General features: G+C 41.6%; 1 protein-coding gene and 1 long non-coding RNA gene across 14 annotated transcripts in view; both read right to left on the reverse strand.

Moving 5' to 3' along the window:
- The window catches only part of FAM13A (family with sequence similarity 13 member A), a 321134-nt gene that overhangs the window by 22489 nt on the left and 282166 nt on the right, over positions 1-16479 (reverse strand). For all 13 annotated transcript variants that reach the window (XM_081594264.1, XM_081594235.1, XM_081594207.1 and 10 more), the window contains 4 exons: positions 10958-11105; positions 1973-2186; positions 1367-1505; positions 566-647 (listed from right to left, as the gene is read on the reverse strand). In XM_081594264.1, the coding sequence (XP_081450390.1) occupies positions 566-647; positions 1367-1505; positions 1973-2186; positions 10958-11105 (583 nt within the window). The remainder of the gene's footprint in view (positions 1-565; positions 648-1366; positions 1506-1972; positions 2187-10957; positions 11106-16479) is intronic.
- LOC145546738 (uncharacterized) lies at positions 5400-9353 on the reverse strand. Its single transcript, XR_014083174.1, has 3 exons — positions 7779-9353; positions 6362-7542; positions 5400-6218 (listed from the first exon to the last, which is right to left on the reverse strand). It is a non-coding gene; the product is annotated as an uncharacterized LOC145546738 (long non-coding RNA).

Here is a 16479-nt window from a genome sequence, read left to right on the forward strand (position 1 = left end):
GAGGCCGATGTCTTCCCATACTGAATCCCATAGCATTTAGAGGTATCTGCAGGTCTAGTGCCCAAATGTTGGCCAACCTTTTCCATATGATGTATATATGTCATTTTGGAATTATTTTCACTTTGTATTCTATTCCTTTGTTTACATGATTCTGTGTCCTAAAAGACAGCAAGCTCTGGGAGGGACAGGGACCAAATTCTTTTCATAGCCATTTGTGTCTCTATATCTTCTCCTAACTCTATAGCAAATAACATCTTGGGTTAAATAGGTTCTTAATAAGTGTTGAATTGAAACCATCATCCTTAGATTAGTTATTTGGGGGAAAAAAAAACCCCTGCAGAATTTTCAGCATCTTAACTGATCTGGGTTTCCCTGTGATGGAGGCCATGGGAAGATACAGAGAAAGTGTGCCCTGAATGCCGAGGGCCATGGGAGTCAGCTTCAAGGAACCTGTCTTTCCTGGACCATTTTAGTGGTGAGTGGCTCTCAGCACGCAGTGAGATCACAGCTTCTGCACTTGGCTTGTTCTCTTACGACCATGACATAGGTCTAGAACTTTCCCTACCTTTAAGTTGTTTCCGGAATTTGGCAAGGTCATTTGTCCATTTCAGAACCTCTGGATTGGCTGCTTTGTCACTGTGGGAAGGCTGCAAAAAGGAAATCTAGAGTAAATGTTTTGGAATTGGGGCAGGAGACAGAAGAGTTTGATGATCAGTTTGTTTTAAACAGCAACGGAAAGCTGAGTTCCACTGGAATAATAAATGAACTGTGATTAATCAGAGCAACTTCACAGGTGGAATTCCATTATCCTTCTTTATATCTGGTTATTTTTGGTGCTTTCAAATAATTCCTCAGAGACAAAATGCTGGATCGTTAGGGTCATGGACTTCCATAAGTCTATGACCTCTTTCCCATTATGTGTAGGGTTCAACCTGTCAGCCTAACAGGATAGAAAGCAGTGAGGTATATGATATTTTACACGACAACCACTGTGAAAAATGTCTTTTTGTTATTCCTGTAGGAAATACTAAGGATAGAGCTGAGAGAGGAATGAGGTCAGTACTAGTTAAATTTTAGAAGATAATTCTGAATTAAGTTGTAGCCAAACAAAATACTTCACTTTATGATTTTCCCTATTCCCGATCCCTGATCAATTTACAAAGACAAACGTGAAAGCCTTCAGTTCATTTGTAAGGATACATTGTGCAAGGAAAATGCTGACACATGACACTGGAGTTTATCAGGGTTTCCTGCCTGTCCTGATTCCCTACAAAGCTCCCTGCGCTGTCACCACCTCTCCGAGTAGTCGACGCCCTGACACACCGAGTCGGGGGGAGGGTCCAGAAAGAAGCCAGCGAGCACTCACTCTGTACTTCCGCTCTTCTTCAAATCTGTCTTCAAACTTGCGAATCTTCTTCTTAAGGCTTTGAATCCTTCGAGTGAGCTGGGCAGGTGTCAGGTCCTCCTGCTCATCTTCGTAGGAGCCCAGAGAGGAGCTGCGACGCCTGTGAGGGGCACAGTGTGGGTCAGATTCCCAGGAGTGGTCACTGCCTGCCTGGGAGGGCCTCGGGGGATGACGGGTGTGGTATGGGGGGTGCTTATCCTCTCAAATAAAAGAAAGCTGACTGCGATTCCCTTTTGCGACCTTGAGCTCTGTATGTCCTGCCTTTTAAACACATCCAATCTTCTCCAGCTCACCTTTACACCTGGCAAAGCTAGGACTGAAATGTGCACAGTGGACTTCACAGCTAAATTTGAGAGAGCTTTGGAAAGGAGATACTAACAGAGATTCAGGAGGTGATGCTGTAGTCGGGTCACAGGGCATGTGTAAAGTTACAACAGAACCTGTGCACTAGGATGGAGATATACTTAAAACCTAGTTAAAACCATGACTAGCCATGGGTAACATTGCTCTCCCTTTTAAAGTTACACGGATGGAACCTCTGTGCCTCAGCAACACAAAGAAACACACCTCATGAAAGGGTGGGAATTGGGGGGAGAAGGAGGCACTTCTGTGTCATCCAGGTACTGCCGGCTCTGCCCATAAGCGTAGAAGCGGGGGGACAGCATGGGGTCGCTGTCCTCCTCCAGGAGCTGCCGAATCAGGCGCCCGGCCTGCGGGGAGAGGCGAGCTTCGTCAGCGTCCACGCTCTCCTGTTGCCACGAAGAGAAGGCAGGGATAGGCTCTGGAAAAGAACGGGGGTAAGAGGGCAAAATTGTTCTTTAAAGCACACCTGTTTCCCAAGATTTCTGAATGCATTAGGAGGCACTGAATTGAGGAGGCACTGGATGGTCTCACATTTTATTTATTTATTAGCTCACTTGTTTGGCCGCATCATGTGGCTTGTGGGTTCTTAGTTCCCCGAAGGGGACGAACCTGTGCTCCCCGCAGTGGAAGCATGGAGTCCTCACCACTGGACCACCAGGGAATTCCCAGTTTCACATTTTAGATTGAAGGTTCTGACTCAAGACACTATGCCCTGACCTGAATCAGCGAATCTATCTGACAGCCATCATCTACTTTCTTATCTCTACCTTCACTTGCTTTCAAAAGTCACTGTGCTAGGGCTGCCCTGAGGAAAAGCCACTAAAGTGAGCTTCCAACTTTCCTGGCAGATCACTGAGGAGCACTTCTCCAACTGAGGGCGTTACGGAACAGAAACGCCTACGTGTCTGTGAGCAAGGGGTTTGGCATCATGGCTGGACATCCTTCACTGATACAACTAGAGAACTGGGTTAAGGAATCACTTTCATCTTGGGAGAGTCCACTGACTCAGGTTATGCCTCTGCTGAGGTCATTCAATAAGCTGTTTTGTGTGCTTTTGCTTTAGTGTGTTGGGATTTAGCATGTCTAAAATGCATGCTCTGTATTTGTAACTTTTAGAGGCTACTTAAGTTGGATGGCATCATCAACTCAATGGACATGAGTTAAAGCAAACTCCGAGAGACAGTGAAGGACAGGGAGGCCTGGCGTGCTGCAGTTCATGAGGTTGTAAAGAGACAGACATGACTGAGTGACTGAACAACAACAACAAAGACTATAGTTAAAGTAAGATACATGCACAAAAATAGCCAAAAATAAAAAAGAATGCCTTACGAAGGACAAATCAGTATGAGTTATTTTAGACAATCTTAAAGAAAACACAGACTTAGCACAAAACCCTGATTTTTCACTTTGTGAGGGAATAGGATGGCATTTATTTTTACTGCAAGACCTACCTTCATGTGTTCCTTTCCTCATTAAAAAAATATCTAACATATTTTAATGATAGATCTCAGATGATATATGGTATTTCATTTGTAATACTTTCTTCATTTATAAAAAAGGTTATGTTTTAAATACCTTTGCGGATATTGTAATTTACACAAGGCTGGAATTTGGCCATCATCTTAAATTCTGGGATTCCCACAGTTTGAATCATGGAACAAGTACTCCTTCAGCTATCAAAGTATTTCTAAAATCCACAAAATCATCTTAAACAAGGGCATACTCAGCATTTTACTTAAAAAATCATACTGTAATCATAGAACATTAAAGCTGGTTGAAACTTCATACAACAAATAACCCAGTGTCTTTTCAACTCTGGGTGCACATCAAGGTCACAGAGGAAAATATAAATAACTCCTAACATACTTCCCTGATAGCTCAGGTGGTAAAGAATCCGCCTGCAATGCAGGAGACCCTAGTTTGATTCCTGGGTCGGGATGATCCACTGGAAAAGGGATAGGCTACCCACTCCAGTATTCTTGGGCTTCCCTTGTGGCTCAGCTGGTAAAGAATCTGCCTGAGATGTGGGAGACCTGACTTCAATCCCTGGGTTGGAAGATTCCCCTGGAGAAGGGAAAAGCTGCCACTCCAGTATTCTGGCCTGGAGAATTCCATGGACTTCATATGTACAATCCATGAGGTCGCAGAGGGTCGGACATGACTGAATGACTTTCACTTTTTTCTTTTCTAACATACAGGTCTCAAACCACCCGATTACACAGAATTTGTAGGTGAGGGTCCAGATATGTGAGACACAAACACATGCAAACACATAGTCTTTAAAAAGCTTCCCAAGTGATCATAATTCAGTCAGCTTTGAGAACTACTGCTTTGATTCAACAATTACAGATTAGGAAACTGAAACCCAAGGAATTCAAGAACAAATACCTAATCAGTGATAAGAGTTGGATCTAGAAACTCAAGTCTCCTGCCCTCCCGGACAGTGCTTCAATTTAGAATGTGCCAGGCACTTCAGGAACAAGGATGACAGTCTTATAAATGTTAAGATCCCACAGTGTAGTAAGACTTAAGCGCATTAATTAAAAAAAAATTAACCTCATGTGGAATGAGGTCCACAGGTTCTCAAAATTTAAAGACAACCAAGTCATCTTATAACACAGATGACAATATAATATAAATACTTTAAACAATGAAAGCATGTTAAAGACAGAGTCCTGCCTACTGAGCCTCAAAGAGTGGCAGAGAATAGACTTGGCCACAGCAAGAGACAAACAGGAGTTGTTTCATCATCTGTAATGATGTGGTTGGCTGGCTCCTCCTAAGTGGCAGGGCTTCAATATGAGCAGCTTGGAACTATCGACAAGAAAAAGTGCAAGTATTGAGCAGTGAGGGGAGATGAGGGAAGCTGAGGGTGAGTGGAAAGTAATCCGTAGAAAAATAATAAGAATGTAGTGTGCAGTTGCAGGAAATGGAACTATTAAACTGACCAGATGACATCTATTTCATCAGACAGCAATAACTTTCTATAAGGACTAAAATCAATGAAGCCGGGACAGGGAAAGGGTTAAGATGGCTTGAACAGTCAAGCCGAAGGCGGTGGTAAAGGAGCATAACATCCAGGGGGAGGCTTTGGTGGTTGCAGGGACAAAGGGCACAGGGAAAACAAAGTCTGATGTTGATGCTGGCATGCTGCTGCGCTGGCTAGTTTGACATTTCTGCGCATCAAACCTTAGTTTGAAAGGTGTTATTTTAGGTCCTGAAGTACATTAATCTGTCTGAATCTAACAGAATAGCTCTTAAAATATGGTACAACTAGTCTTTGAGTTTTGAACTATGTGGTCTCTATGTACCATTTCTGCAAAACACAGTACGTGTTTGTGACCATTAACCAAGCATGTCTCCAGTAAAAAATAAACTGTGATCCTGAGTTAACTACAAAATACTAATCATGGAACTGAACTGTGCTTGTTGGATGCTTTGTGACTAACATGGGGCCATCTGTCAGATTGCCTTTTTGTTAATGCAGCCATCTTCTGGGCCTCCATTCTTGACCCATCACTTCACTGACAAGAAGACCAGATGTGCCATGTTCCTGGTGTCACCAGTGGTATATATAAAGTACACAGCTGAAGAAATTCTAGCTTATGAGTGACACTGTCTCTTGAATTCATTTTTTTATTTTTACTGTATGATTCAGTTTATTTTTTAATGGAAGCATAGCTGATTTAGAATGTTGCGTTAATTTCAGGTGTATAGCAAGGTAACTTAGTTTTCTACATATATATATATGTAATATTTTTCTTTTTCCATTATAGGTTATTACAAGATATTGAATACAATTTCCTGTGCTATACAGTAGATCCTGGTTGTTTGTCTATTTTATATACAGTAATTTGTATCTGTTAATCCCAAACTTCTACTGATTTATTCCTCCCTACCCCCTTTTCATTTTGATAACCATAAGTTTGTTTTCTGTTTGTGAGCCTATTTCTATTTTATCAACAAGTTCTTTTGCATCATTTTTTCAGATTCCACATATAAGTGGTTTGTCTTTCTCTGTCTGATGTTTCTCTTAGTATGATAATCTCTAAGAGATTCGTGACTTTAAAAAAGAAATATAATAGTATTAAGAATTTCAATGTTAACAAAGTAAAAATAAATATTTCATCATTAGCTGCAGGTAGAATAGAACTGAAGTTTTTCACCTATGCATCTGGAAATGCTTATATGATTTCTCTCTCTCTTGTCTCTTTCCTTTAATTCTATACAGTCTTATAATTTAGGGCTCCTATTCAAAAGAGTTACATAATTATACATAGTTCAATATAATGAAAGATTCAGTAAGACCAACTGCTCCTCTGTTTTGAAATATTCTAAGAATACAAGTCTATCTCATTTTTTTTTTAATCTCATGTTTTGATAGTTGGTGCTCAAACAATGGCACCCCACTCCGGTACTCTTGCCTGGAAAATCCCATGGACGGAGGAGCCTGGTGGGCTATAGTCCATGGGGTCGCTAAGAGTCGGACACGACTGAGCAACTTCACTTTCACTTTTCCCTTTCATGCACTGGAGAAGGAAATGGCAACCCACTCCAGTATTCTTGCCTGGAGAATCCCAGGGATGGCAGAGCTTGGTGGGATGCCGTCTATGGGGTCGCACAGAGTCGGACATGATTGAAGCGACTTAGCAGCAGCAGCAGCAGCTCAAATAGAATAACAAGACTGAACTGAGAAGAACAACACAGTCCATGATAATATGTCCTATGCATTACCCACCTGCATAGAGAGCCAATTTGAGGATGTGTTCACTGACAATTCCCAATTGTGGGCTTGGGAAACAATTTACATTTTAACCAGTAATTATAGAGCAATGAAACAAACAAGGATATTGCAAGATAATTATTCAAAGGGACAAAAGAAAAGATTTGAGGATTCAAATTAGATTTTCACCTTAGAGGACTCCGTAAAACAAAAGTGTTTCCCTATTTGGACCAGAATTCCCTGGATATGGTGGTTTTGGCTTTAGCTGTGTGTCTGGTCGAAAAAAACTCTGGACATAAGTATGGCACATCTATTAAAAATTAGTCTGCCCAGGTTAGCTGACATCCCAGCAGGTCAGAAATAACAGAGATAAAAGCTGTATGCTTGCTACCTAAGTAATAAAAAAGAATAGGTCCCTGGGGAGTTCCAGTTCAGACACTATAGCACACATGGAAATAAAGGAGATTCACTGCAGGAGGAGAGAACGCAGCTCTGACTGATGCTAATGCGATCACCGGGAAGCTCCTCTCTGCATTAGCTGGCTGGATCCATTTACTACACAAAAGAAAACGAGCTACTGAGATGATTTTTCTCTAAGAAATTGGCACAGAATTAAGGGAGCTGATGTTTTCCATGTCTCATTTCTAACTGCGTATGTGTTGCTCAGAGTCACTCCTACGTGGTGTGATGTCATACAGTCTTCCAAGGAGGCTACTCAGTAGTGCTGGAGGTACATTTACATCCCAGATACAGGGACATGGAAACCCCATTGGTGGGGGGGTCTTTACTGGGAAAATCCTCTCATAAAATTTTCCTTAGAATTCCAAAATGTAACCTGAGAACAAGGACTGTTCTGTTAACTTGCTCTAACAGTCTCATCACAAACTATCAGAACCTTATTAGCCAGCTTCATCAATCCAAAATAACACATAGTGTCGATCACATGGTTGTGCTGAGCACACTGTGTATGTTAGCTCATATAATCCCTGCAACAAACGTACTAAGAAGATACTACTACAGCTATGCTGTGCTGTGCTCAGTTGCTTCAGTCCTGTCTGACTCTTTGCAACCCTATGTACTGTAGCCCACCAGGCTCCCCTGTCCATGGGATTATCCTAGTAAGAATACTGGAGTGGGTTGCCATTTCCTCCTCCAGGGGATCTTCCCGATTCAGGGATTGAATCCACATCTCTTGCAACTCCTGGATTGGCAGGAGGATTCTCTACCACGGAGCCACCCAAGAAGCCCCTATTATTTGTTATTATGTACTATGTCTCCTATTGAGACCTGCTGACTAACTTGATCACAAAGCTAGTTAAGTGGTAGAGACAGAATTTGAACTCTCCACGTGTCTGCCTCTTAACCATCATAGTCCACTGCCTGCTACGGTACTGAACTAGCATTGCTTAAAAGACGCATTTAGGTGGAAGTCAGGAGACTTTGTGATCTTGAATCATCATTTTGCCTCTTTTGGCCTCAACTTTCTTAGCAGTATAATGTGAGGGTTCAGCTGTAAGATCTTTAAGATTCCTTGCTTCTCTAATATTTTTTAAACAGAATTTCCTGCCCACGGTTATTTTTGATAAGCAGTAAGTGATGAATAAGATATCTGAAGTACTTTATATCCTTTAAAAAATGTTCTATAAAACTTGATTTCACCAGGACAAATCTAATAGAGTAGCTGAGTGTTTACATCTCAGTACTTCCACAAGGGTGTCCCTAAATCAACATGAATTGGCTTATTATGGACATTTTAATTATGCAACTTTCAAGGGCTTTAAATAACTAAGTTCATTTGATTTGGGTGTTCATTTAATTTTGGAGAGTGGAAACCCTAGTAATAGTGATGATAATGATGCTTTCATGTGGATAGATCAGATATGCCCTAATACACAGCTACACATAGAGAAAAAAAGGTCAAGCATGTATTATTTATGTGTCAATGAGTGGGACTGGACTGTGATCCTCCATTCACTTTGAGAAGGTTCCACTCTGAGTAGTCTATGAAACTTATTACAGCTTCATTTTTCTTTTTGTTTTCCCAATACCACATGCTTCAGAAGCCACAGAACATCATTTTCATGTGAAAGCAGTACCCGCAGGCTGCTCATTAAGTACTCTCTCACCTGATACTCTATTATTCTACATGTATGAGAGAGTATGAGCCGTGGTGTGGGGATGGAGAACAAGCAAACAAATCAGAAAGAGCTGGTTATACCACATGGGGGTCTGGAGACTACTGATGAAGACTTATAGATGGATACTGGTTCATATGGTTTCGGTAACTATTACTTTTGTTTATATATTTTGTTGCACTGGTTGCAGAGTTTAAACTAGTACAAAGTTCATTCCTTACTGGAGAGTGACCATTTTGTTTTTCGCTAAACCTATAGAAAAAGGTGATATTTCAGTGGCTTAAATGATTGCTCTCAGCTTAACTATCCTTCATGCAAAATATTCCTTTATTTGGACTATACTTACAGCTGTATTACTGCTAAAATGTTACTTGGACACTTAAAATAAATAAATAAAAATAAATATACTGAAAGCACCAACCAAACGATCAAAACAACCTTGAAATGAAAACATGTAGATTTTTGAGGTATGCAAGTTCAGTGACAAATGCAGTAACTGGCAAAAAAAAAAAAAGTTAAAACAAGTCATTTTATAAATTATATGGATAACACAATCCTAATAAAATGTATTTTTTTCTTGGCATAAGCTTTAAAAATTTCACCTAGTTTCCCAATACAAAATGTTATTGCCCTCATATTATTATCTGGCAGAAAGTTCTTAATATAAACTAATGAAATAGTTCTAACTATAAGTTAGCTTTCAACCAGTCTGGAGAGATTTTTCTGCTTTATCTTTAGCCTCTTTAAGTGTGTTGGAAGGGACTATAAATTTATGATTAAAAAACAAATCGAACACCTGAGTCCGCTTCAATAGGAGGAGACTCTACTAGCCTGTTTCCTAAATAAATCATCAAGATAATGTGGTCAATTTGAATTCTGACCAGAAAATCCTAGAGCTTTTAATCTAGAGCTGTATGTTAATGATATGAGGAGACCATATTCTTGATCCCCAAACAGAGCATTTGTTTTGGCTACTGCTTTTTTTTAATTTGGGCAACAGTGGCTACCATGGGACCTTGGCAGGTAGGCTGTTTTTAATGTATGAATTAAAAGCACACCTGATTATTTCAAAGTACAGAAAAGAACAACAACAAATACTACCCTGGAATGTATCACTTAAAACAAAAAACCTTGAATTTTCCCCCTAGTGGATAGCTGGGAAGATCTGACAAAAGTCTCAGATTCACCACCTAATTACATGAAACAAAAAATTGGAATGTGTTTCTTAGATTGTGAAGAGGGAAAATCAGAATAAAAAGAATTTTGATTTCATTTCACTGAAGCTCTGGATTCGAGAAGTATCATGGTGCTACTATTTTTCACCTTGTGGTCTTCTGAGATCATCTTAAGATCATTAACGTAATGAATACATTTTGGTTAAAAAAAAAAAAAGAGGTGGGGGCAGAAGACAAGGAAACTTAGGTGCTTTTGAAAAAGACTCACTTTTTATTTTAATAGTTGTGATTCTCTAAGTCATTGTGTTAATTCAGGCCACGGTTCTGAACTCAGGAGCACAATTTTTCCCTCTCTGTACCTTCAGACACACATACCATCTAGAGGCAGATGGGTACTTATTATGGAGACACTCTGATACACATCTGGATGCAGACATATGGATCATGGAAGAACAGCAGCTTGAGAGAACTAGTGCATATCCTCCCTGAAATACAGTTTTGACAAGATGAGGATGCCCTCTTCTTCTGCAGAGATAAATGTCTAACATTTCTGTCAAAGATCTCTAGAAAAAAACCAGTCTCAAGAACTACATTACAGGCTTTCAATATGAAGCACTTTTATTCAGTGTTCTCTTTGATAAGCCAATCTTTATGTTTGTTAACCTGGATTTTAAAAATTTATCCATAAATACAGACATAGAAGCAAAGCGAATCAAAGTATTTTTCTTGAAAGATGGGGAGGAGATTTAATGAGGAAAGTAGAGGGTTGGCATGTAGCAGGGGGAAGGTCAGTAACACTGACAGCAAATCCAAAATGCACACCAGTTCTGTGTTACTCAGCTTGGTACTCCTAGAGGGAAAATGCACTCACATCTCAGCACTCCTGGTAAGTCAGAAAAAAAGAAAAAAAAGGGGCTGCAAGGTGACACTAGAATTAAGGGCAAGCACATTTTCCTTCTTAGATTGCAATCACTCTTGGCAACACTGAACGTGACACATTCCTATGTCAGGGGAAGGATTTTCGGTCATTTAGAAATGTGGCTACTTCTGCATACACAGCTCTCGCTCTCACCCACGCACCCAACATGCTTCTCCTTTCTGCTAATTTACATATGATTCTCCAGTATTAAATCATCCAAACATCTGATGACCTTACCTTCCCAGCTCTTCTGGTCACACAGTGCAGTCAGGTCCAGCTCAGGCACTTTAGACACAAAGCTCTCCTGCTGGTCATCAGCATCCGGAGTCCTCTGCAGCTTGCTGTCAGGCAAGCTGGGATGCTCCTGGATCTTCATTGTGGGGCTCTGCAACAACAGCACAACGTCCTCAAATCTCTACTGCTCACCAAGACCCAAAAACGTCTGCAGCAATTCCACTCCTGCTGAACAAAACCTCCCAAGCCACAGCTGCTGGTGTCCCCGGCACGAAAACCAAAATCATAGCCTGATGCCCCCTGGATGCTAGCTGGTCACTTGCATGCAAAAAGCAACTGTCCATCTGCGCGCCTTTAACTTTTCTTCTGGGAGAAAGACAAGATCATTTCCGAGGGCTGTTCTTCCTGATAACTGCTGGTAGCTGACAGACTGGATGATAACTGACTGGGGCCAGGAAGGAGGGAAAAGGAGTTTGTGTTTCCTTAAAGGAGTATGGCTCTCCAGACTGTAAACAACAACCCCAAACTCAGCTACCGCTGTTGCTAAGGCTGTAGCAGCAACATGGTGTCTCTCTCATGCAGCCTTCTCTGCCCCTTAGGTAAACAGTTCTGCAGGGCCAGGAGCAGAGGCTGTGCACACGCGTGCTCTCCTGCTGGCCCTGCAGGCTTAGAGCAATTAAGCAGGGCTAGCTGCACATTCCCTGATTTCCTGTGACTGTTTTCGCCACAGTGTGGGGAGAACAGACTATTTATGGAGGAGCTCTGGGTATTCAAGCATTGTTGCGCAAATTCAAACAGCATGGGTGGTGGTGGTGGCGGGGGCGGTGGTTTGCTAGCTACCAGCTAGCAGTAAGGAATACGGACTCTGGAAATGAGCCAAAATTACACAGGGAGCATGACTTTTTTTATTTTTTAAAGTAAAAAGCCAAAACCTGGCAAGTCAGCAAGCATAATTTATATCTTACAAATACGCAACTGTCACTTACTTTCCTACTATTCATCTACTCCGAATATTAAATACTCAGCTACCCTTGATTTTATTTACTGGTGGCACCCTCACCAGGGGAGGACATCGGAGGGATGGGAAAACTCCCCCTCAACACAAGGCTGTCTTAACTAAGCGATTTTATGTTTTGAAAAATGCACTGAAATTTAGTCTTTTTTACCTTGTTCTTTTGGCATCCAGTAAACCCAACCATTGTCATACTCACCCTGTCACAAAATTATAAACAAAAGCGCTGCCTCACAAAAACATTTCTCCAGTAGCACAGATCTGTATGAAAGATTTTCTTTGAGAATAACTGGAAATTTATTTTAGCAAATGTATCATCATTAAATTAAAAAAAAACCCCAAACATCTGGAAATCATAAATGATTCTGTTAATGTATGAGAAATGTTCTTATGCTTAAAATAAAGCACTACTAAGACTTCCAGCTCCTTTTAATAGCTATTCAACCTACTTTGATATCACCAGGGGAATAGTCAGGGCTTTTACTACTGTATTTCCATGAAATGAAGCATTTTCTTCACATTTGGGATAAAATGAAATATCACCAATCAGTTCATGAAAGTCAGATGGAAATGCTAAGTAAATCTGGGGCTTTAAGACATTTTAAAAATTCTGCTTGTCTATTATACGGGGCGGCGGGGGGGGGGGGGGACACACACAGATTAAGTATTTATGCCACAAAAATCATTTGTTCCCTGAGCTGAATCCTAATGAGACCAGTGTTGAAGGACTCAATCTGGCACTCAGCTTTTTAAAAGTTACAGGATCAATCAGTCACCAACCATTCGTGTGTGTGTGTCAGAACCTCATATAGCAAATAAACATTTCCTCAACAAAGAGCTCTAATACCTGTTATACTTAGAGACAGAAAAAAGGGAAGAATATAAAAAATGTGATTCCATGGTGTAAGCATGGCACTTTCTTCACCAGGAACATCTGTGAAGCACTGACCCTGTGAGGCAGTGGAGCGGACGGCAGTTTTCCTTCCAGGCAGACTTGGGATTGAAGAGCAACTGAGTAGCTCGGTGCCCTGGCTGAGCCGTTTCACCTCTCTGAGCCTCCATTTCCTAAACTATAAACTGGCATTAATAACACCCATCTTGCACGGTTCCTCTGAAGATCTGAGAGGAGGTAGAAAAGGCCTCTAAGCACCGTGTTGTTGAAGGAGTGAATAAACCCAGACATTTTAGAGAAAACAGAAACTTAGGAAAAATATTCTAACTAATTAATTTCTAGTTAATTTTTTTTACTTTGAAATCGGTGCCAATTCAGATGTGGCAGTCATAAAAAGTACACGCTTTAAGTCAGCTTGTGTGTCTAGAATTTGGGGATTTCCCACGTGTCATGTCAAGCACTGCAGACTCTCAAGTACTCTTAGGGGACACGGGGAACAAAGTCAGCAGCTGGTGTGAGCAGAGGACACAGGTTGCCTGTGAGCCCAGCTCTAGGCCTGCAGGTGTTTCCAGCAGCGTACATTCCCATGCCTAAGACATCAGCCAGGAAAACACACATTCCTCCGTTACTAGTCTTTTTGTTTTGTTTAAGTATTTGTTTGTTTGTTTCACTGTGTGGCTTGTGGGATCTCGTTCCCTGACCAGAGACACACAAATGGAAGTCATCCCTCTTATTATTATTAGGCACCATAGGAAAATGAGTAAAATATTGCTACCTCTCAAAACGCTCAAGAGAGGAGTTAGAGGCTTATACAATTTGCAAATCAAGGAGAAACATGCTACAACAGAGGGCAGGGCAGAATCTTAGATGCATTAGGAAAAAATATTAGAGAAAAGGGCCACTCGTGTTCCTGTCATTGATCAACAACAGTAAAGGTGGTTTGGGCTGTGTGGGTCAGAGGGGTCGGGGAGGAGGGCACCTCATACAGAGGGGAGGAGGAGGAGGGGCCATGGGCACAGAGTGGGGCAGGAGCAGGGGATGCCAAGTACAGGAGAGACGAGGCTAGGGTTCTAGTCTTCAGCACAGATGACACGCATGCTGGATGAGCAGAGTCTGGGCTGACAGAGGCCTTGCACGCTGGGCTAAGTTTGGGTTTTATCATGTGGTAGATAATGGAAAGCCACTGAAGGATTTTAAAAAACAGACTAGGGGACTTCCCTGGTGGTCCAGTGGCTAAGACGCCATGCTTGCATTGTAGGGGGCCTGGGTTAGATCTCTGGTCAGGGAACGAGATCCCACAAGCCACACAGTGAAACAAACAAATACTTAAATAAAACAAAAAGACTAGTAACGGAGAAATGTGTGTTTTCCTGGCTGATGTCTTAGGCATGGGAATGTACGCTGCTGGAAACACCTGCAGGCCTAGAGCTGGGCTCACAGGCAACCTGTGTCCTCTGCTCACACCAGCTGCTGACTTTGTTCCCCGTGTCCCCTAAGAGTACTTGAGAGTCTGCAATACTTGACATGACATGTGGGAAATCCCCAAATTCTAGACACACAAGCTGACTTAAAGCGTGTACTTTTTATGACTGCCACATCTGAATTGGCACCGATTTCAAAGTAAAAAAAATTAACTAGAAATTAATTAGTTAGAATATTTTTCCTAAGTTTCTGTTTTCTCTAAAATGTCTGGGTTTATTCACTCCTTCAACAACACGGTTTGGTGAACCTACTCTGTCCCGGGCTCTGTGTGAGACGTGCAAGCTCCCTGCACTTAGGAGCTGACATTTAGAGGAATAGACTCAACTGTGCTCTCTGGAGCTCTGCAAACTCGATTTTGGTGTAAGGCAAGAGCGGACTACCTCGTGAAATGGTGAGCTGCCCTTCATGGTGTTCACACACAGTCTGGAAGTTAGGGATGTAGGAGAGGGAGCACCACCCTAGGTAGGACACTGGAATAGACAGCCTTGACAGGACTCTATTATTCTAACAAAGAGAATCAGGTCTAAACCTTACTAGTTTATTCAATTACAATCCCATGGACAGAGGAGCCTGGTGGGCTACAGTCCATGGGGTCTCAAGAGTTGGACAAGACTTAGCGACTAAACTCCCACCATTCATTTATAATAGTATATATTACATGTTATATACATGTAATAGGGCTGTCTATTATACATCAGGTGCTAGAGATACAAAGAAAAAATTTATTTAGTCATTCATCTAAGAAATCATTTTGAGGGCTTATCACGTGCTAGATGGTTTTTTAGACATTGGAGAAACTTCAGTGGCCCAAATGAATCTCTGTCCTAATGAATTTTATGGAAGGGGACAGTTAATTAAGAAAAAAAAGTCAAGTAGTGACGTAGACTACAGAGAAAAATAAAGCAGGGTAAGGAGGATGCTGAAGGTAGGGGCCATGGCCAGCTATTTCATATTGGGTAGCCAGGGAAGGCCTTTCCAATAAGGTGGCATGTGAGCAGAGACACAAAGGGGACGCTCTTTGAAGGAAGAGAATTCCAGGAAGAAGGAAAGCAAGTGCAAACGCCCTGAGGCATGGTCATGTTGTATATGTTTAGGAACAGCAAAGAGGTCCCTGTATTTGGAGTCAAGAATGTGCACTGGGCCATAAATAACAGGGCGTCACTCACACTGCAGACCTATACATACATGAGCTTGACATACATGAGCTTCCAGACTCCCTGGCTGATTTTCTGCACAGCAACGGAGAGATGTGTCCTTCATAAACCCACACGAGCTCACACAGCCGTGGATACACTTGGCAGGGCTCACTCACCAGCGTATTCACAGGCATGGCCCTGTGCTACTGGGCTCTGACCAGTCCCCCAGGGTGCTCTTTCTCTCATCTGCTGCTGTATCTGAAGACCTGATTCCCAATTTCTGCTGACATGGTCACCTTGCTGGGGTTTGCAGAGGGGGCTGATGGTGTGGACCCAAGTATACATGTACATGGAGTAAGGATACTGCTTTGTAGCAACACATGAGCCCAAAACTCCTCTTACTTCAAATATCTGTCAGTCTAGTCTGATGAGGCACCTTGCCAGGTTGTTCCCACCCTCTGGTAGTCTTATCATGGAGCATCGTGCCTGTCTACATGATTGTCTGTTTCTCCTATTAGATCATTAATGTGCAAATATCAAGGACAGTCTGAAATACCAAACATATCTTTTGGTTTCAACTTTCACTGTTTACACAAATTGTATCTTCAGCTAAATCAGGGTAAATGCATTCATTTCATAATTTTCAACTCAGAGATCCTTGTGCTGTCACACACAAAACCCTGTCAAAAATGTGGCACCGTATGAAAACATGCTAAATATTCATGTGATGAAATAAACTGAGTGACTGGCTCTTAGGAGAGACAACATGGCATGGCAGATATGGGTTTTAGAGTTAGAGATCTGAGTTCAAACACAGGTGACCAGCAGCAAGATCTTCTATGAGTCAACTTTGCATTGAGATTCTTTTTCTCTAATACAGGACCATAACTTCAAAAAGTTGGGAAGATAAAGTGAAAAACGTGTAGTGTAAAAAGAGCTTGCTTGTCATAACTGTAGAAGAAATGTTAATTCCATTTATACACTACCTCCCTTTCCCCTTCAT

The sequence above is a fragment of the Giraffa tippelskirchi genome, chromosome 1, assembly GCF_054371585.1.
Source record: "Giraffa tippelskirchi isolate mGirTip1 chromosome 1, T2T-mGirTip1v1.2.pri, whole genome shotgun sequence".
Taxonomy (NCBI): Eukaryota; Metazoa; Chordata; class Mammalia; order Artiodactyla; family Giraffidae; genus Giraffa; species Giraffa tippelskirchi.